General features: G+C 41.2%; 1 protein-coding gene across 1 annotated transcript in view; it reads left to right on the plus strand.

The window, feature by feature from the left end:
- Positions 1-22,087, plus strand: part of adamts7 (ADAM metallopeptidase with thrombospondin type 1 motif 7) — an 88,724-nt gene that overhangs the window by 57,330 nt on the left and 9,307 nt on the right. Inside the window, exons 17-23 of the mRNA XM_088922382.1 lie at positions 5,725-5,851; positions 6,204-6,414; positions 7,125-9,080; positions 11,456-11,608; positions 12,942-13,115; positions 13,266-13,412; positions 14,978-15,137. Of these exons, the coding sequence (XP_088778508.1) occupies positions 5,725-5,851; positions 6,204-6,414; positions 7,125-9,080; positions 11,456-11,608; positions 12,942-13,115; positions 13,266-13,412; positions 14,978-15,137 (2,928 nt within the window). The remainder of the gene's footprint in view (positions 1-5,724; positions 5,852-6,203; positions 6,415-7,124; positions 9,081-11,455; positions 11,609-12,941; positions 13,116-13,265; positions 13,413-14,977; positions 15,138-22,087) is intronic.

The following is a 22,087-nucleotide window of genomic DNA, read 5'->3' on the forward strand; positions in this document are numbered from 1 at the left end:
ATACAACTGCCCAGATGTTTCAACTCCTGTCATACCAGCTGTTAAAAAACTTACATTACCACACTCTCTGAGCTCGGTCCTTATATATTCTGTCATTATAACAAGGCTTCTAAAGCTGAAGCAGGCATCTGAATGACAACAGAGCTCTTTCTGTCCACTGCTTCTGTCTGAAACTTTACATGTCTGTGAAAGGGTGAAAGAGGGACTTGTTTGGTCTTATCTCTTTAGCACAAAATAGGGCAGCAGGGCTATCAGCCTCTGCTCTTTTGTGCCGCTTTAATGGAAATGCAGAGTGGATGGTTTGAAACCTTGTTACTTTTGACAACTGATTTCTAGTATTGGTCTAAGTTGTTATCTTTATTCATAAGGTTGCATGCAGACATTCAACACCAAAGGCGAAATGAAATGTCACCTACAGAAACTCCTTTGTCAGCTTTTGTTGTTGTTGGAAATGACTATGGGAGTTTGTAGAACCTTCAACTCTTAAGGACATTGTATTGTACTGTTTGCACGCGTAGTAGGGAATGTGAGTGGAGTCTGGGGGCTGGCAATAAGGAAAAGCGCATTTGGAGAGGCCAGTTTTGACTTACCAGTCTCCTACAGCTTTACGTTGGAGTTAAGATATTAGATTGTCCATGAAGCACTTACATCATTTTCTTTTTGCCACATACTTTGTGATCTAGAAAATACAGACCTGTGAAAAAAACATTTAATTGTCTTACCAACATTTAAACTAATATTCTTATATCCCAACCATGACACCAGATATTTTATGAATACAGACTCTTGTCTTTACTTTCACTTTGCTTTCAATTTTCAATTTCCCTGCAATTGGTCATCTTTAGAATGCTGAGATGTGATGCATATATCTAAGTGCTTCCTTTATATTCCAAATCTGTGTTAAAAGCAAAGTCATAATTACTACTGTTGAATTTTTTGGGAAGACTTGGTGGGATAACAACCAAATTGCAAATACTATTCAGACAAATTACAGCTAACCTTTTACACTTCTCAAACTTTTGTTAATTATTATAGCAATTCCATAGCAGTGTCATAATTATATTGCAATCTGTTTTATGTTTGTTTGCTTCTTCTACACATCTTTTTGACAATACGTGATTGCATGCAGCAGCTAATTTATTCAGACTCATTATGAGGCTGTGACCTTCCTGGCTATTGTAGATTGTAGATTGCTGTCGCATCTGACACATGTACTTTAGAGCTTTGCTATTATTTTGAAGCAGTATTAATGTGGAGCTTTGCAGACTGAAAATTAGGCTGCTTTGGTGTGCAGTACAATAGCTGCATTGTTATTCCGTGACTTGGCAGCCATGCGAAGGAGGGAAGTTAATTACATGCATTTGAAGACCAGAAGCAATCACACAAGTAGCATAATATGAGGATTTTTTTTCCTTTTTTTATTAAATCTCTTTGCAATAATCATAATCACTATTTATGATCTGCAAATTTGATGTGGCTGTTTCTGTTTTGTTATTTTGCTGCATTTGTTGTCTTTTTTTAATTCTTTTCTCAGCCTTGGTGGGGAAGGTGCTGACACCCCTTAAAGGTTTCTGCCTTTATATAACATGTCTTCTGTATTTCTGGCAAGGCGGGTGAAAACTAAACCTGTGATTAACTGTAGCTCTAAAGCATTTACAGAAATTCCCACAAGCTTAATTCCCAACGAAGCTCTGACAGAATTTACTCTGGTTTCGTTTTCAATGTAGCTTGTACGCAGCTGTCAAGCTACTTTGTCTCCATAGGCTTTGTTACCATACCTGTCCTTCTGCCCACAGAAATACTGCTGATCTTTCAATGTCTTTTGTTCCAGCTGGGGTGTGAAGTCGATTTGCTAAATACAACAGTATTTCTCACCAACGTATATGGGTGCAAAGTGAATAGAAGTGACTGATTCAGTCCACATACTCGTCTGCACATGCAGAGTCAGAGAGATGGGTTTTGGTTTTTCTTACTCAATATCCATCTGGATATTGGCTATGCTACAGAAGTGCAGTTTACCAGCTTTCCTTCTTTTTCTAGGTTTTCATCTATTTAATGGTGTCCAAGGATCAATACAATTTTAACAGTAGTTGTTAATATATCTGTCATAATCCTAATGGGGTTAAGAGTATTTATAGACACCTGAATTTAAAGAAAAGAGAAACAGAAATGTATTCTAGCAAATTAAAGCATAGCAAACTAGCTTCCAAGAATTTACTGAATGTAATTCCCCAGTGACTGGTTTAGGATCATTAATCCATATTTTGTTATTTGTCCTTAAGAGGCTGGAAGCCTGTACTGACAGTGAATTAAGTCCTAAAACCAGAAGAGAACATTAGTCTGAGGGCGTTTGTTTCTTGCGCATGTCTAATCTACCTAACTTTCAGCCTCCTTCTGTGACCTGTTTCACAGTGATCATCTGGCTGTAAGCTGACTCTCTGTGGAAATCACATTATGTATTTCTTCCCATTTTCTTGATTTTTCCACATTCAGCATTCTGCTCGCTGGGGTATCTAAATCTACTCTGAACAAACTGCAGTATGTCCAAGACTCAGCAGCCAGAATCCTGATCAGGTCTTGTGCAAGTGTTCACATTACTCCTATCCTGGAGTCCTTGCACTGGCTTCTGGTCAAATTCTGTGTAGATTTTAAAATCCTCATGCTCGCCTATTAGGGTCTGCATGGCTTGGCACCTCAGTACCTGTCTGAACTATTATCGCCCTACTCCCCACCTCGCAACCTTCGCTCTTCTAATTCTGCCCTCCTTACTGTCCCCCAAGCCCGTCTACATTGTATGGGTGACAGGGCCTTCTCCTGTTATGCCCCCAAGCTCTGGAACTCTCTGCCCAAGGATATCAGAGAGTCACCTTCTCTGAACTCCTTCAAATCCAGACTCAAAACCCTCTTCTTCAGAAAAGCCTTTACTGAACTGGTTCCATTCTTCACCCCTCTGCTCTTCTTAGTACCACCATCCACGGTCTCCCCTATATATTGTAATTGTGTTTTATCTTGTGTATTCTCCTTATTTATTGTTGTTGTCATCCTGTAAAGCGCTTTGAGAAGCCACCTTTAAAGGTGCTATATAAAATAAAGTTTATTATTATTATTATACTATTATTAATCATGGGTGAAGGACAAAACCAAATTAATATTTGTTTACAGTGTTCTTGCAGAAATTAACCAGAATTGTGAAAGCACATTGAAAGGTTGGGCCAAAGTTGTCTGTTCACTGGCTTCAATCCTATTTCATCTTGCCCTTTTAGAGCAGATCACTTCTACTTTAGTTCCAGCCTTATTTTTCATTTTCTTAACTTGGATGGATGTGATCGTTACTTACCCGGTGTAAATTTAAAAGCTCGTATATTTATTGTATGTCACCATTGAGAAGAATTTATACGGATGTCTACTGAACAAGTGATTATTACTTTTATTATTTATTTAAGCTTTTTTTAGAAGTTTTAAAAGATATCCAAAGGGAATTGTTAAAAAACAAATTTGTTCAAGGGAAATTTAGCATTCCAAAGAGACAACAGGTTAATGCATGTTAAATGGTTCTTGTTGACTAGCGGCTTCAGCTAACTGTTAAAAATTATTCTTTGTTTTGTAAGTGATTAAGAGTTGTGAATTCCAAGAATTCTCTGTGGGAGGCTAATTAAATTCCACCTACAGTACAACAATTGAGGTTTGCTGGTACATTTTTCTACTCTTTGCCTTTTAGCAATGGTATGCAAATGTTAACCAAGAATAATTGATCTTGTAAGATGTAAAATGCTTGTGAAGTTAATAGCCCTTTTCTTGAGCAGTTGGACCACTGAACACATAGTCGAGAAATCTGGGATAGTGTGTTCAATTCCACTAGTTTTCAGCTGAGATCAGATTAAGCAGCACAGTAGTCTTTTTGTATTCAGTAATTCACAAGCATTGTTCTTGCAAACCTCCATTGCAATGTTTCTGAAAGGAGGAAAATACTCTTTTCAAGTCAGAAAATATGAAGTGAAAACTAATTCTATGGAATGTTTAGAAGAGATTATTAAAATGTGATTTCCTGATGACAGCAGGACATTTTTTGGTGTGTGTTTTGGTACAAACACAACATGGCCTGAAGGTCCACTCTTTAATAAATGCATAAAAACAAATATATTAGCAAACACTTTTTGAAGAACCTTTATCTAAAAGAAACTCTATAGCAGGGGTCTTTAATCCTGATTGTGAATAGCGTCAATCTAGCTGTGTTTGCAATTCACCTGAAATTTCTAAAGACTGGGAACACTATTGATTAGTTAAGCAATTAACTTATTTAATTATAGGGATCTGGTCAATGAGGGCAGAATAGTATCAGGTTTTTTCTATCCAGATGTTCTCTGAAAAACTTAATTAGACAATGCTTTTGTTCAGTTGAACCACAGTTAGTTTTAGGTCTTTAGAATTTTAAAATTACCTTATCTGATTGGTGGTTACCTATGCAATCTGCCAGACTCCAAGAATAAGAACAGGAATACAATGCTGGTGATGAATTACTCATCTTGTGTTCCTTTGTAACATTATTAGAAGGTGAGAAGCTACCGGTCTCCTTACATGCATCTTTCAGAATTGAAATCACCTACAGTAATTGCTGTAGGAATTATAAGACTATATAATAGATAACAAAAACAGTGTATAATATATTCTCAGGTCATGCCTGCTCTCAAAAATGTGAACAAGAGTTTAAAAAAAACATGCATCCTGAATATTGCAAGGGTTGTTAGTGAGATCTGTCCGATTTACCACACAGAAGACAGATATAAAACTCTCTTTGATATCTAGTGCTGTAATTGTGTCATTAAGACTGTCTGTCTCCTTTGTTGTACCAAGTTCTTAATGTAAAGCTCGTAATATTCTTTCTCCCTACCTTCCCTCTCTCTACCTACCCTCTACACCCTTGACTTTAGGGCTTACTTCATTTATTCAGGAGACTTTACATTTGGTGTATTTCTGTAATTGTTGGCAATCTGGGCTGGCAGTTAAAAAAAAAAGTAAATTAGAAGATTAAAGTGGAACAACTGCCTGAAGGAGCTGGGAGAAAGGTGCTTCACGCAGACAGAATGGCTAGCCATGGGAGACAGAGGACTGCAATCAGCCAGCAACATAAATCTCCCAGTGTCCTCTCACGACCCACACCACAGCCTGCCTCACCTCAAGGTTCATGTCATCAGCTCACTGGCTTTGAAGACACCGCTCCGCTGTCAATTAGAAATGAATTCAGATACAAAATGAGTTACAAAGTTTGGTCCTCTTTTTCCCGTTTTTTTTTTTCCATTCAACAAAAATGTCATCGAAGGAGATATCACCTTGCAAAAAAAGAAAATGGACAACGTTTCATCTGAAGTGTGGTTGTGCTTCAGCAGTCTGGGACGGGTCATTTTTCTTTGAACCTCACTGCACCATTAACATGACACCTTAATTGTGACCCTAAGGCGCCTGCAGACAGTGGAAGAGGTCTCATGATTGCAGCATTCCAGACGTGAACTGCCTGTCTGGTTACTAGAGCTCCCTGCAGGTGTGCTACTGAGCCTGCCCTTTGTTCACGTTTGGGAATTTCCTGGCTGTCCAGACTTAGCAGTGTCTTTGTGCGTCTCTGCATCTGCGTCTGCTTGTTGTGTCTCTGTGCCGCGCCTGTGTGTTTATACATCTGCGTTACTTTGTTTCCCCCTCTGGCTGTGCCTTGGCTGTTTTCGGCACTTCCAGGTGTTCAGAGGCAAATCGTCCACTGTGTGGAACGGACTGCGGGGATAGTAGAGGAGCAGTACTGCGACCCAGCCACGCGCCCGGATGACAAGCAGGCCAGCTGTAACGAGGAGCTGTGCCCAGCCAGGTCAGTCTTCAAGTCAATTAAAATGCAGTAAACCCCACTGTAAGTAGCCGTCAGCAGATCATGAACAGTTAGAGGAAGGCTAACATTAAGCACCAGTAGGGTCTTTAAATTCTAATCCATGAAGTCAAGCTTTTAAATACACCAGGGGTTTCAGCTGACTGTTTCAAGTATACCCCAAATTCAGACTTTTATACTGGGGAAACTGGAGTAGGCCAGTGCAAATCAGCTTGAAGCTAGTACCTTACTGATAGATTTTCTTCCAGTTTTCCTGCTGTGAAGGAATTCTGTTTAGAGTTGGCATTTAGCCTGATTGTGATCGCGCCGAAATTCCTGTCGTTCTTTCCATGTGCAGATGGTGGGCTGGAGAGTGGCAGAAGTGCTCGGCGAGCTGTGGGGACAAGGGGCTCATGAAGAGGACTGTGCTCTGTGTCCAGAGTGTAGGGGCGGACGAACAGCGAGCCCTGCAGCTGTCCGAGTGCGAGAACATGACCAAGCCCAAGTCCGTGTCTCCCTGCAACACACAGCCCTGCCCTGCTGACTGGACTGTGGGCAACTGGTCAGAGGTGAGGAGGTCAGATTAGTCATGGGTCATCCTGAAAGCGTCCAGAATTAGTTAGGCAAACATTCTCAGCAAGCCACACCCTGGGTAGAACAGCACAAGTGATGTAGTCTGTAATGCTTCGTGACCCTTTTCAACCCTGATTTTTCTTCTACTTCTTTGCATCATCATGTTTTCTGGCTGCCCTTATGTTCCAGAAGCTCTTGGATTAACTTGGCATTTGTCAGTGAATCACATACTTCTGGATATGAACAATTGTTAGTCTTGTAAATGACAAAAAAGACAAGAGCTCCCTTTCCAGAGAGCTGACCTATCATTCCTGTATTTCCCAAAGCTCTGTCAGCAACTTCTTAGTACAGGTCATCATCTTTGTTAAAAAAAATCTGTAGCTTAAAAAAATAATCACAATATTACAATATTAAACTTAATGTGTATTCTAGTACAGTGAAACTAGTACTTGAATATGTGCTTTTTTATCAGAATGCATAAATGCTATTTTGTTTGCAGTGTTTTCAATACCCAGATTGAATGAAATTTAGGTGGATAGTGGAGATCAAGAAAAAATGTAATTCATATAAATATAAAAAATAAAGGTCAGTCTTCTAGTCATCTTCATTCCTGTGGGATACAGTGATTAGTCCCACAGGTTCCAGAGGTGTATATTTAAATATGGCAGGGCTCATTAACATCAATGTCCATGATGTTCTTCTGCAGTGTCCAGTGACATGTGGTGGGGGCAACAAGAGTCGTGATGTTATCTGCAGCAGAAACACAGGGGCTGACTGTGATCCCGAGAAGAAGCCTCCTTCAGAGACTCCCTGCAATGCACACAAATGCCCAAAGAAAGTGGACATTTTTGGAACAGATTGGTCTGGAAGTGGGTCCTCCAGCAAAGAGCTGTACAATGAAATTAATTCCATTCTGGACGGAAGTCTCCCACCTAAACCTGGGCAAGGAACTACCAAAGCACGCCCTCCAGACTACGCTGACCTGAATAACATTATCAAAGATGATTTTTCTATACAGAATCACATAGACCAGACGGGTGATGATTCTTTTAGCAAAAATGTGTTTGTTGATGATTTCTACTATGACTACAACTTCATCAACTTCCACATTGACCTGTCTTATGGCCTGGGAATTGAGAAGGAAGATGACAAGGAGACTGAAACAGAAGAGAATATGGGAACAAACAGGGCTGGGGAAGGGCATGATCACAGCTCAGGCACAACAGATAATATTGACCAGAAATCTGCAAATGCAGAGTTACATACAGTCAGCCCGAAAGGACCAGAAGACCTGCATTCCACCATTCACCCACTTAACTGCACTGAAATTGAGCTAGACAAAAAAGAGGCTGATGAAAGCAACCCAGAGATGTCTAAAAACGAAGGGGAGGAGGACGATAAATTCTATTTATTTAATCACTTGCTGCCAGATTCAAGTCCTACAAGTCGGACCTCAGTGACTGTGACTCCCAGCTTCTTAGACAGTGAGGAGTCAAATGAAGGATCACCAACTGAAAGGCCTTCCTCTTCTCCTTTGACTTACAGTCCTGATAAAGTCCACACTCAAAGCTTTCCACATGGTGAACCAGAACTAGAAGACCACTTCTCATCCAGCTTGGTAAATTTCACTGCAAATACTGAAGCTGAAAATAGTCAGAAGCACCAGAAAGATGGTGGAAAGAATAATGAGCATCTAACAGAGGACCTCTGGACAGAGGGTGACCTAAATGATTCCAGTGATGCTGGAAATCCTCATGGACTTACAGAAGATAGGAGGGAAGATCAGAAGGTTCATACTGCTGATGAAAGAAATGGGACAAGTGATCGTGATTTTGGGAGCCATGAGCAAGCTGAGACAAGCTTTCCATCAGAAAATGAAGAAGGAGGCATGCTTGACATTAATGAAGATCAGGAGAGCATCTTAACTTCAGAAAAAATCCCAGATGCTCAGAAGATCCTTGATCAAACAGAAGGAAATTTACCTCCTCTTACTCCTCACCCATGGTTTTATCTCAAAACTGAGACACCCTTACCAACTGTACCAGACCAGTTTGATTTGATGTCAATCGTGGGGCATACCTCAACACAGTTTTTTAAAGAGCAGGCCCCCGATCCAAATGATAAAACAGAAACACCTCTTTATAATGAAATGCCAAAGCAACCCGACATTAGTCCAGAAGCTGTGACTTCCTCACCATATGTTTTCTCACAAACACCACCTTCTGCTCTGCCTGCTTTTTGGGATCCAGCCTTGGAAATCTCTGCTTCTCCTGAATGGGACAACAAGGCATTACATCCCATAGGTCAGGAAGAAGAAGCACAAACTGTGTTAATTTCAACAGGACCCACTTCAGATGAAGCATCAACAGCTTCGCCAGATGGTCATCGTCCCTCTCCTGGTGTCACCAAAGTTCCTGTTCAGATGGTGACCAGTCCCCCTTCTCCCACTGCTGCGTGGTCTGAGATTGATTCCAATGAAATTATAAATCCCTATTTGATGAGAAGCAGAATTACACAGCAGCCTGTCACCGATCACCCTGATAATGACAACTCAAGCCTTCCTGAGGAGTCCACCAGACCTCTGGGACTGACCCAGTTTCTTTCCTCTCCCACACCAGCTCCTGACACAGCTGGCTTTTGGGTCGCTGGAAAATGGAGTGCGGTAAGTTGGAGATTCTTCCGATTTAAAAAAGGAGAAGTAATCGCTATTTTAAGTTTCTAGTGATATTAAAAAACTACATTATTGGGGGCACATTATGCTTAAGCTATTAATTACAATTTGAAGTACAACATTTGAATTTGCTTATTGGCGATTCGGTATTATTTGCAAAAGAGTCTTGGATGGCAGAAGAGCAGAACAGGGTGAAACGGAGCTAAAGGTTGTTTAACGAATTAGCGGCACAACAGACTAGAATTGTGAGACGAATATAGCTAGTGAGTGAGCCACTCCATGCCACCTGCAAAAGTACCTGCTACCCTGCATCCGCAGCTCAAGGTGCTCTTGTTTTTATACTGTAACAGGTGCTCCTGGTTCTGTGTCTGGAGGTGACTTCACAAGCTCAATGACAAGTTTATTTGCTTGTTTATCTGAAGTTTATTGCCCGTTTCATTACACTGGGATGTGCAAATCATGAAGGCAGGAAGAGAAAGTGCAGACATCTGCTGGGCACAGAGGAGAGATTCATATGATTTATTTTAGTGGATTACTATGTGTTTGGGATGACTTGTTTTTTGTTGCTCACTTTTATTTTAGTTAACTTAAAGCCAATGCATTAGTACTTTAATTACCATATAATGGAGGCATACTTCTGTCTTACTATATACTTTCTGTATACTTCTGTCATTCTATATACTGTAGTACATCATGTGATGGTATAGTGGCAGACTTGCTTATACTGTAAGTGAATTTGGCTAGTGGTGATAGTTCTCTGCACCGAACCCTCACAAATATCGAGACTCTATTGTAGATAAAAGAAATGCTGATAAAACACTAGAAAGAAATCCATCTAGTTCTTATACTACTATTTTCTATTACTATGGGTGTTTCAGTTAGTGCTTTCATTGTCAACGCAGAACTGCTCCTTCTTTCAACATCCACTTCTAACAGACTCCAGCTGCATCAGTGATCCTTGCTCTTAATCTTGGAGAGTCACAACCATGCATGTTTTAGAGGATCTTAAGATCTACAATAGCTAAAGCTCCTAAAGCAGTGGAAGTTCAGACAGACTAAATCAATAATTAAATGAAATGAAAACCACCAGACTCTTCAGGACTTGGAGTGAGTTGCATCTGATTAAGATTAAATTATTAACTCATGCATTTCCCTCTTGAAGTATGACCTCATTTGTAAAAGTACAGTGAAATCTGGTGTGCAGTCCCATCTCCCCGAGTCATGACTGCCACGTAATCTATAAAAGTGTTCCTTGAAAGGATGCAGAAAATTAGTATTACATGCAGTAATTAGTGCTAAAATATACCCAAGGCTTAAGATCCTGCCAAAGCAGTGCTAACCAGAGAGTCAAGGCAGCTCAGCAGCTGAATCCTCTTATCTCCACTTTGCTTTCTGATGTAATTTTAAATATTTGCATATTTAAGAGCTTTTCATTGTGGTGTGTGAATGATGGGTTTATCTCCAAGTCATGATATTGGGTATGTATTTACTGCAATTAAAGGATTTATTTACTGATGCAGTTTGTATCTTAGCATTTCACAAAAACTACTGCTCTCTTTGGCACATCGCTCTTCTTCCGGGAGCATATTAATCACATTAGTGATCTCTAATGACAATTTTATATCTAACTTTATTTTTTTATGTTCTTCCATAAACATTAGTTTTTCATGGTGTAATAAAACATGCTGATATTATTATTTTTTTGTCTGGAGCTTTATCCAAACGCAGCTTACATTTGTAGCCACTAACGGCTACATAACGGCCACTAATTCCATAGCAGCAGTCTGAGTGAAGCACTTTGCTCCAATGTGCAACATGAGTGCCCAGCCTGGGATGTGGCTCCACAACTGTGACCAGTCCCCTGGACCCTGACCGCTCCTCCACATTGTTATCCCTAGTAAAGCACTCTTTGGCATTTTGACAGTTTGATCCTGGCTACTTCTAAATCTTTAACAGTCTTAGAAATGCATAAAATATTTAACATTCTCAGACGCCTATTACTGTTTCTCAGACGCCTATTACTGTTTCTCAGACAAGTAAGCTTAATGCAGTAAAAATATGCAAAATGTAATGAACTGAGGGCTTCATTGACCCTGGGGCAGAACTGGTGATCAGCAGAGCTAAGAGGTGGAGGGTGGACAGTGTCATCATGGACATTTAGAAAGCTGAAGATGGTTTTAAAAATGAAGCTGGCTTGTTGATCTGAATTACTGTGTCTGTGTGCTCTGGCATGCATTTGTATTTCATGAAGTGAATGCGACTTCAAAGACGATCAATGAGAGTTAATCATGTTTAAAAGGCCATGAGCATTGCCAGGGGTACAAAGAGCCAGGTCAGTCATGTGTGGTGCTGTGTCGTTGTTGCAGTGCTCCACCAGCTGTGGGCTGGGGGCAGTCTGGAGGACAGTGACCTGCAGTACAGGCAGGGATGTGGACTGTGACATCACGGAGAGACCCCCCCCTGCGCGCCGCTGCTACCTGCGACCCTGTTCCGCCTGGCGGGTCTCAGAATGGGGGAAGGTAAGGCACTCTTTGGCTGCAGCCACCATTAGCCAATGCATTAGTACTTTAATTATCATATAATGGAGACATACTTCTGTCCTGAGCCATACATACTGTATACTGTAGTACATTATGTGATGGTATAGTCACATAATGGTATAGTGGTATAGTGGCAGTTACATGAGGGCACAGTGGCAGACTTGCCTATAATGTAAGTGAATTTGGCTATTCGTGATAGTTCTCTGCACTGAACTCTTGCGAACATCGAGACCCTATTGTAGATAAAAGAAATGCTGATAAAACACCAGATAGAAATCCATCTAGTTCTTACACTAGTATTTTTTTATTACTGTATGGGTGTTTCAGTTAGTGCTTTCATTATCAATGCTGTACTGCTACCGCTACAGTACTGCTACAAATGCCATTGCTGCCTGTGACCCTGCTCTGCCTGGTGGGTCTCAGAATGGGGGAAGTTAAGGCACTCGTTGGATGTGGCCAACCACGTATGGAAAAAATAAGCCTCAAAAATGGTGAGCTAGAAAAAGCAGGGAAATACACTGACATTTCTCCATTCAGACTGTATTCCTCAAGTGTTCAGTTTTCCAGTTCTTGCCTTTTACTACCTTACTTGCCTTTACTACCCAAGAACTGTACTGTACTTCAGGAAGGATGGCAGCAACCAAGCAACCTCTTGCCAACAAGCTACAAATACAGCTTTAAGCCTCTCTGTCTTGTTCGCATTCATCTTTCTGTATCCCTTCTCCACCCCATCTGTATCTGTGCAGCTGCCCCTTGATTAACTCCTCTCTGAATGGATGTCTGAATATTTTCATCCTGGTGGCTAGCTTTTGGTCAAGTGGATTAAACCAAAACTTCTAAGCCTGACTTCTCAATAAAAATCACCAATGCATTTGCTTATTGAGTGATGTTATTCCCTGTGAACAAAGGGTTATTAGAGGTCTATGATTACACAGAAAGGGAAAAGGTAATGTGTAACAAGATAACTGAAATACCCACACATGCTTTCCACAGTTAAGGCTGGGTCTATCCTGCCTTGTGTCTGTTGCTTGCCTGTGACCCTAAATTGGAGCAGCTAGAAGTTGGACGGATACATATAAAACACTTTAATCTCTTCCAATATCAAACCAAACACATACTGTACAATCTAGGACTTTCATCCACATCCATTGAATTTTCTGAGTGCTACACAGAACATGCCAAATTTCATGTGAATGTGCACAGACGTCTGTGAACGATTAGGCGCCATATCAAACTCCTGTGAACGAAGTGTTGCCCTGTATGTCCAGTGCTTGGTGAGTTATGCGCTGTGCGCCCGTGCCTGGTTTTGCAGTGCTCCCAGAACTGCGGAGGCGGGGAGATGGTACGAGAGATCCAGTGCTTTGACACGCGGGACCGCCGGCCATTGCGTCCCTTCCACTGTCGCGCAGTGTCCCACAAGCCCCCAGCGCTCGGCGCCTGCAACACCCAGAGCTGCCTGGACTGGTACACCTCCTCCTGGGGCGAGGTAGGGACCACGCCTGCTGCTGGAACAATACTTTTCAGAAATGTACCCAGCAGTGAGAACCTCTATGTTTTCAGGCAACACGGAGTTTCTTGCTGTGTTTTTGAGCTCTAGTGGCTCGGCAGTGATACTCCTGCTTCCTGTTTCCTGCAGTGCTCTGAGCTGTGTGGTGGAGGAGAACAGCAACGCTTTGTTACCTGCCCGGAAATGAGCAAATGTGATGACTCCCTACAGCCCAGCAATGTCCAAAGCTGCAATACCCATCCCTGCACAAAGTGGGTCTTGGGTTCCTGGGGTCAGGTGAGAATGTTATATCTTCTAACATGGGACAGAAAGCTGTTAAGTTTCAGTTACATGTAGAACTAGGTAATTCAATGATTCTGCATAACTACTCTTTTCAGGTTAACTCAGTTATACAATATCATGCTCAGACCCCTGTTTGAGTTGTAAGAGTACATTGTGGTAGTGCACTAATGAAAGAAAATCTGCTCTTTGTTTTTAGAGCCTCAGTTATCAGTTCCATACATATCTACCAACACTTAGCCATGAAAAAGAAAATAAACAGACAAAGCAAAGAATCAGAGTGCTCTGATTTGTTGGTTATCTTACAAAAGGAATGCCATGATTTTAATTTAAAATGAGGGAATCGGAAATGGGTCTCTTGTTCTTTTTCTTCTATAAAAATGATTGCATGATGAGTGAAGAAGGAAAATAGAAGTCAAAAACGCAAATAAAAACCTAATCCCTTTTCATACACAAGCAAATCTCCTAGCTACTATATGACTCACCAACAATATAATACCTCCCCCACCTCATCTGAGCTTGCTGTCTGGAAGCCCTGTGATGCACAGTGTCGCTTTAATCCAACAGCACGTCAACATTGCGCTGTCTTCCCTGGGAGTCTTTGTGCACCACATGCAATCAAACAAAGAACCCGTGAGGGGGTTTCAGATTCGCAGGCAAGGTGGTAATGAGAGATTTCTGCTGCACGTGTCTGCTGAGGATGACTGATGCATGTGTTCGTGTTCAAAAGGAAAGTTCAGGTAGAATGTCCAGGAAATTTTTTATCTATGTGTGCCATGTCACCATCCACAGTACGTGATTTATATTTCTTATATAGAGTACATGGGCGGCCTGGTGGTGCAGTTACATTAACAAATTGAACTAAGTACAAAATCATGAACTTTGTGAAAGTACTGTAAGTCGCTATGTTGTCGAAGACCGCGGGTCTCGCTGTGAGCGAGAGCGAGCGTTCCCACAATTTGTGCCGCGCTGCAGCCCTTCCTGCTCACTAGTCACTGTAATGACTAATGTAATGCGATGTACGAGTGAATTAAGTACAAGATGTGCAGCAGACATTTCACCTCAGAAGTTTTCCAACGTGATCTGCGTGCAGTGTTAACAAGTAAGTTCCATTTATGGGCAAAACCGCCTTGAAGTTGAGAACAATATTTCAATTGCATAAAGTGGTTATCCAACCAAGACTGCTTGATTGCAATTTAATAAGCCCACAACACTTCACAGAACGTTTTGTTGCCTCGTTCTGAATTGCAGTACATGGTCTATACTGTACCTGGAAATTTGGTCTATTTTGTAATCTAAATTGGAGGTTTTACAAGCTCTGGACATTTTACTGTTATTGTTTGAAATGCACTCATCAGTGCTGATTCTTTCTATCCCCAAAACATAAAAATAGCGCTGCAGTTCCCCATTAATGGCACCTAGCGGCAGGTCGGCTGTGAAGGCCATCGTTTTCTTTCCTACTCTGAGAGGGCTTGCTGCGCGGGAGACCTGAGCAGGCCCTGTACAATGAGGAGAAGGGGGAGGCAGTGACGCGCCGGGCTCACTCTGCTCTGTCCTGACAGTGCTCGGCCTCGTGCGGGGGGGGGCTGCAGCGCCGGCTGGTGAAGTGTGTCAACACCAAGACGGGTCAAGAGGAGGAGGACCGGGCGCAGTGCGACCACGAGCCCTGGCCGGAGAACACGCAGGAATGCAACCCCCAGGACTGCGAGAGCGTGCCGCCCAGTGAGTCCGCCTGACCACACTGCTCTGCCGCGCCAACGTGTACAGTGGCTTGAGCTGAGGCGTCCCGCGCTACGATGTTTTAGAGAAAAGAACACTTGTGGAGTTGGCAAAAATGCCATCATCGGCATTTTTTATGCAACTGCTGGAGCGCTACGGTACAATTCAAAAGGCTTGCAGAAGCTGAATGCCTTTAAAAAATGCTTTCAGGTCTCCGAAGTATCTAATGTTGGAGCAGCGTTGTAACATTTAAGTGTGCACATGTTTTTTGAGGCCTCATGGCATGCTTTCAGTCTTGAGCAGTTTACTGCAGCCTTGTACTGAAGGTTTGTTTCTGATTCTAGTTTTCCTTGTGCACCTGATGGGATTACATATCTCTAACCATTGAAGTAATCCTTTGTCTCTGTCTACATTCTGTATGTTGGATCCCTGCCATTTCCTCTCCGAACTCTGAGAGTCTGCAGTCCTTCACCTCAGTCCTCGGTGACCTCTTAAATCTCTGAGCTCACATTTCTTTTGTGGGCAGCACCTGCTGTCCCAGAAGAAGGAGATTCTGGGCTGCTTAGATTTCATTATTCATGTCTCTCCTTTCATGGAAGCATTGTCTGGAAGCCTTATTAGGATTATTAAGAAAAAACATACCATTTAAATACCAAACAATTAACTTCCATTATAAAACCATCTCTTCTTTAATAACATCACTTATCGGGTCATCATTATTTTTATTTTTTCATTATTTGGTTTGATTTTAGACTCCGCAGAAGGATTTTTTTCGTAGCTTACAGAACCTTGAAAGAGCAGACAAGGCTCAGGATTTAAATAATCAGACGATTACACAATGTCTACCTCCATGCTGTGCTGAACACTCTGATTTGCATAGTTAACCTCTTTTAATGAGCTGTGCGTTCTCAAAGCTCTTTGCATAATGTGCACAATTACCATCAACATTGGACTTAATTTCCTTAAAGGACTTTCTTTCAGAATGTTAAATGCTTTTAAAAAGGATAGTTATTTGCATTTTTTTATTCATCTGTAACTACATTTAAATTTGTAAATAGACAAAAAATGTAATTTGGTTATTGGTTACATTCAAATAGTGGCATCCATTGTAAATATCACAGTGGTAGAGTAAATAGAGGACTATTGAATTCTACAGTAAAGTTCTCTTTACAATTTCTTTTAGATCAGCAGTGCAAGGTGTTAGTCATATTTAACAAGAGCTTTGGCTTTTTCCATAAATAGCTTAATATCAGGAAAGTGTGGAGCACCCTTTTTGTTTTTCATTTCTGAGGTCAATTTTAAACATTTTTGAGCCATTCTCAGTTAAGAATCAGAATATTTGGTTATTGCTAGGCACTGTTTTCTATTTCCTTTTCGGACAAGCGAGGCCTCTCCCATTGCTCTCTGTCTGAATCACATCACATTCTCCCAAGAAAGGAAAATAAAAAAATATGAAGTTCTGGCATTTGGGAATAGTTAATTAACAGGCACAAACCTGTGAAAATGTCAGACATCGTCTTTGTTGTCTGATTAGGGTCTGTTTAAGGGTAATGGAGAAAAGGATTTGGTCTGCAATGATTCAGATTTAATTATTTTTCCCCAAGATGGGAAATTGTTCCCCAAGAACAGCAAGATTTTAATTCACTGAGGACTGTTTTGTAGTAGAGGGTATGATTTTTCAGGTCTCTGAAGAATTAATTCTAGACAATTTAATGGCAAAGACTAAGTGCTATATGCAGTCTGCTACCTGCTTGTTGATTTTATGAGTTCACTTTATTGGCCATATACAATTTCTTGTATTAGGAATTTTGTCTTTTCGAATACCCCAGCTTGCTCTCCATGAGACACACAGGCAGGGAGAGAAACTTGGGGTCAGAGTGCAGCGTCAGCCATATTATACAGCGCCCCTGGAGCAGTTGGGGTTAAGGGCCTTGCTCAGGGGCCCAACGGAGTAGGATTTCTCTGCCAGCTGTGGGATAGGAACCAGTAACTTTCCAATCACAGGCACAGATCCTTAGCCACAGACATTATCCTGTTGCCACTGCTCTTGTGCGGATGAAAGAATAGGAACTATTTCGAGTAAGCAAGGCGTGGTAAAGAAGAAAAACCAGGAACTTTTGCAGAGTAGAAATTTGCTGTGCTCTAGCTCAGGCATTTGAGTTGCTCCACTGTTGCTGAGGAAGTTAAATGAGAGCAATGTGGGTCTATTAATAAGTATTGCACATTTTTTTTGGCAGTCATTCCCCTCTGCCCCCTCTTTGCCTTTCCCCTCCTTGTCAGGGAGTTGTTTTAGTATCTAATACTTCCCCCAGTGCTGCTTCTGTTTATAAAACAATTAACGGAAAGCAGGATTCTCACTGCTCCGGTCTTCAATCTAATTGGATTCCAGAGGGCCTCTGTAAGGCATTTGTAATTCAGCTTTTCAGCGAGAGATTTTTATTGCCTTGGATTCTCAGCTAAAGAAAGAAAAGCAAAACGAAAACCGAGCCCATCCCAGAAAGAGTGAATGTGGTGTTTTTAAGAACAGAAGAAACTGGGCAATAGCCAGAGGAGGATGGGGGGGGGCGGGGGGATTCTACTTGACTAAACACATCATTCTTACTTGATAAATTGAGATGCAGTGCATCGACTCTATTTAAGGAGAAAACCACAAAAACGGCAGTGCCGTAAGCTCTGTCTGGCTTTCTTTAGAAATCTGTCTCCAAAGGCAATTCACCGATGCTCTTCTGTAAGGAGGGTGTGAGGTGAGCACCTACTTTGACTGGGGCAAAGCCAAGCTGCTGTTACGGTTTGTTCGCCCCTATCTTTGGACTCCCTGCTGAAGGAGCTCTATTAGGTATAAATCATGGCCATGGAGCGCCCGAGGGCCAAGACAAACAAAGGAATCTGTGAACACGACACTCCAGCCTAGGCCCTGCAGTATGGGGGAAGACAGCCTGTCAGCACTAGTGCCTGGTTACACTGAGATCTGAAATAATAGAAAGGATAAACATGTGGGATTGGACGCGAGTTTAATGTAGAGGCCCAGGGCAAGAAATTTAAGAGTTGAATCATCTGGCCATTAAGATTTTTTTTTATGTCTATGGTAAACAAAACCATTTCTTGGGCACTTGGAGAACAGCCACTTTATTTAGGGTTCCAGCAGTGGCGAATGGAAAAGAAGCAATAGGCAGCTAATAGCAGCAGTCTGGGATTCGGTGATGCCAACTGTGGTCCAAAATACTATTCAGGCACAACACGGCCTCAGACAGAGTGGATTGTTTTGTTTTGTCAAGAGAATTGCAGCAGTTGGGCTACAGCAGAGTAATTGTTTGGTTACAAGATGAATGGTTTCAGAAAAAAGAGGAATAAAGGGACACAACCTAAAAAAAAGAAAGAAAGCAGACGAAGGTTTATACGTCCTTCCCATTTGACACAGAACCCGAAACGCGACAGGTTTGGCTTTGTTTCAGACTGCCAAAAGTCCCCATTGGATATTTGACCTAGTTTCAAGACTTCAAGCTCTCTGCTTGTGTTAAGCACAATTGGAAAGATTTCTTTGCTGCCAGTCTTCTGTTTTTCGATCTGTGAGAGGGTGCAGAGGTTCATGGAGAATAGAAGAGCTCTGATAGGACCAAATACAAGCTGTGGCTTTCTGTACTTTACCTCTCCCTCCAGGTTGCTCTGCTGTCAGATTTTATTTCACATTAAATGTTCATTTCTTGTGTGTTTATAGTTAGGGTGTAAGTCTTTCAGGGGTTAGAATAGCGCAGTCAAATACAGTTTACAGAGAACTAGTACCGTATGTCTCATGTTAAACATTACCTAAACAAAATAAGTGGAATATCATATTTATATCTTCTGCTGAAACATAAGGATGTCCTTGTGATTCAGAGGTGATACAGCCTGGGCTGACCCTGCTCTAAGCCAATGAATTCTAACCCTTGTACTGGAGGAATACTCTGCCTTCTGGTTCTTAATCACAAGTTAATTGATTACAACTTTCTGCTTGAGACATAAATGTAAATTTACTTTCAGCTCTTAAAAGGTCAAATGGAATATGAATTTCTCAGTTTCACGACAGTCATCATGCAGGTGGGCTGCCTGAAATGTAACCTCTGCAGAAGGAATAATCTCATCGTCTGAGTGACTGATGCAGTGTCATTCCCACCTGGGTCTGTTCATCATCAACCAGTGAGAATTATTTAACCAGGAATACCCTCAAGCAAGTCAAGAAGAAGTTGTGTAAAATTCTATATGCTGAAGTTAGCGGAAACTGCGTCTTTGAGGTACTGTAGGGCATTTTTGGACAATCAGGATTGACCAAAGAAGCAGATCAATCAAGGCCTCAATTGGCACTGCAGATGTAGAGCTCGGCTAGAATGCAAACCAGCAGAGACAGCTGCTGATGTTCCTCCAGGACCAGGGTTGGGATCCATTGGTTTAGGCATTTCTGAGAATTATTTTGGCTTGGTTCTCATGTTTTTACCAAGCTACTATCAATGACTCCAACTGCTAATCCTAAAACGTAAATGTTTTCCTAAGCTTTCAGAACTATTCATGTCAGTTGTTGTATTCAGTATGACACTCTTACTTTTATAAAGTATATGCATATACATATGGACATATATACAGTAAAGTGCCTATAGAAAGTCTACACCCCCTTGGACTTTTTCACATTTTATTGTGTTACATCATGGAACCATGATTAAAAAAAGTGGGGAAGCTCCCAGACACAGGTATATTTCTTCTGAAATCATGTGAAACGCCTCAACTGCACACAGGTGGACTCCAGTCAAGTAATTATGAAACCTGGAGAAGAGAGTTGGTTACTTCAGAGGTAGTTTAGGTGTGTCAAAGCAAGGTGGTGAATGCTTATGCATTCAATTAATTCTGTTTTTTATTTTTAATTAAATGTCTGGATTTTATTTTCACTTTGATGTTATAGAGTACTTTGTGTTGATAACTGGCAAAAACTACATCACGGTTCCATGCTGTAACACAATAATATGTGAAAAAGTCCAAAGGGGGTGTAGACTTTCTATAGGCATTGTGTATATACTGTATATATAGGATGTAATTACATTTGAATACATTTCATTTCACCACAAAGTATGTCTATGGAGCATATTTGTATTTAAACATTACTTAAAGAACCTCCAGACAAGCCTTTATAGCTCAGATTGCCCTCATCTTTAAGACTTTCAGATTGGTGTAAGCAAGAAGAAACTCGTAAAAGCTGTATTGTTGTAAAATACAAAGCATTTTCCAATCCCATAACTGCTGTGTAACATTCGTCACAAAGTTCACGGATTATACACAGCTACAGAAAACCAGTCTTCAAAACCCTCCCATTCAAAAGGTTTAGTCATAGCAGACATCAGTAGCCTGACATTTAAAAGAATTGTGCAGGTGCTGCTATTCATCTGTCTCTCTGGGGCCACTGTATTGAGTTAATTCTGAAATGGCATTGAGTTAATGCTGCACATGTCTTAGGTCTACTAATTGGGCAATGGAATTTCTAATTTGTTACTTATTCCAGTATTCTACAATAGAACATCTGTCCACCCATCTTTTATCAGAAAGTTGTTTATTCCTGAGAAGTACATGGCAACTTGGAGTCTGTCCTGAAAAGTCAGGGTGCAAAACAGGGCTACATCGTGAACGGAGAGACTATTCCATTGCGGCACATAAAGACACAGACAATTCAGAGAACAGCTTTAACCATAGGCAGCCTGACGGGGGAATGCAGGAGAAAACTGGAACACCTAGCGAAAACCCATTCAAACAAGGGGAGGACATTCAAACCTTACATTGAAAGTACCCTGTTCTGGAATTGCCCTCAGGACCTAGGAGCTGTGAGCTGGCCTTGCTGACAGCCTCACCACCACACCTCCCACAATAGAACATGCAAGACTGCTTTGTTATATGTAGTGTAAGGCACAAGGGTACATACTTGTATGGCCCATTTAATCAGAAAGCCATTCTCATACATTTCTTATGTTGTATAAGGACTCATTTTTAGCATTAAATCAGTAATTCAACAGCTTTTGGTGTTGTACTTAATAGCAGAGTTCTGAATTAGCTGTATACAATACAGCAGAAAGGAGACACTGCAGTGATAAGACAGAGTGAGGAGTACACGTGAGACGTCATAGCAGGGTTTAGGGCTCTGGCTATGGAAAATCATGTTAAAACAACTCTTAGGTCCATGAGGGACCTGGCCCTGTGTTTGTGAATTTTATTAGTCCAGTTTCCTGGAGTACTTGAGCTTGTGGAGAAGGCTGAACAGTTGTTCTCTTGGAACGCCATGGAGATCAGTGTGTACTGTATGTCTGTAGAGGCCTGTAGAGGTTCATTACTGTTGCTTTCTGTCACTGTTATCTCTAGAGCAAACCCAGCCAAGCAGCCACATACCCTGTCACATCTGATATCAGTACTAAAAAGCATGGGAGCGTAGGACTCCAATATTTTTCTAAAATATGTTTTAGTAGAGTAAACAAAAAAAAAAGAGTAAGGCAAACATTAGTTTTAAAATAGGGTGCATTTCTGGGGCTAGAATGTACTAACAAACCATATAAGAGAGGCCTGGTATCTTGTAGTCTCTGTTGATGTTAGTATGTATTTAGCCATTGAACCAAGATCAAAATGAATGCCAAGTCAATTATCTCCAATTTTCCTTACTGCTGTTAGAAATCTGACTTATTTTTTATTGTGAGATGGCGTGGATCTAATTTCTTGTAATTATTCCAGATCTCATAAATCTAAACGTGTCTCTGACACTGTCTGGATAATAACAGATATTTAAGTTTTAGCCAGCAAGTCACTCACTGCGTTTTCATTTGCAATCATGAGTTGAAAAGTACAAAAATTGGCCTGTTGTGTGTCTCTCAATTATGGTGATTAGAAATAATTAGCTGAAATCCAGTGGTGGTAATAACACTGATCTTAATGAAGTGGTATGGAATAGAATC

Source organism: Atractosteus spatula, chromosome 7, assembly GCF_055471065.1.
Source record: "Atractosteus spatula isolate fAtrSpa1 chromosome 7, fAtrSpa1.hap1, whole genome shotgun sequence".
Lineage (NCBI taxonomy): Eukaryota > Metazoa > Chordata > Actinopteri > Semionotiformes > Lepisosteidae > Atractosteus > Atractosteus spatula.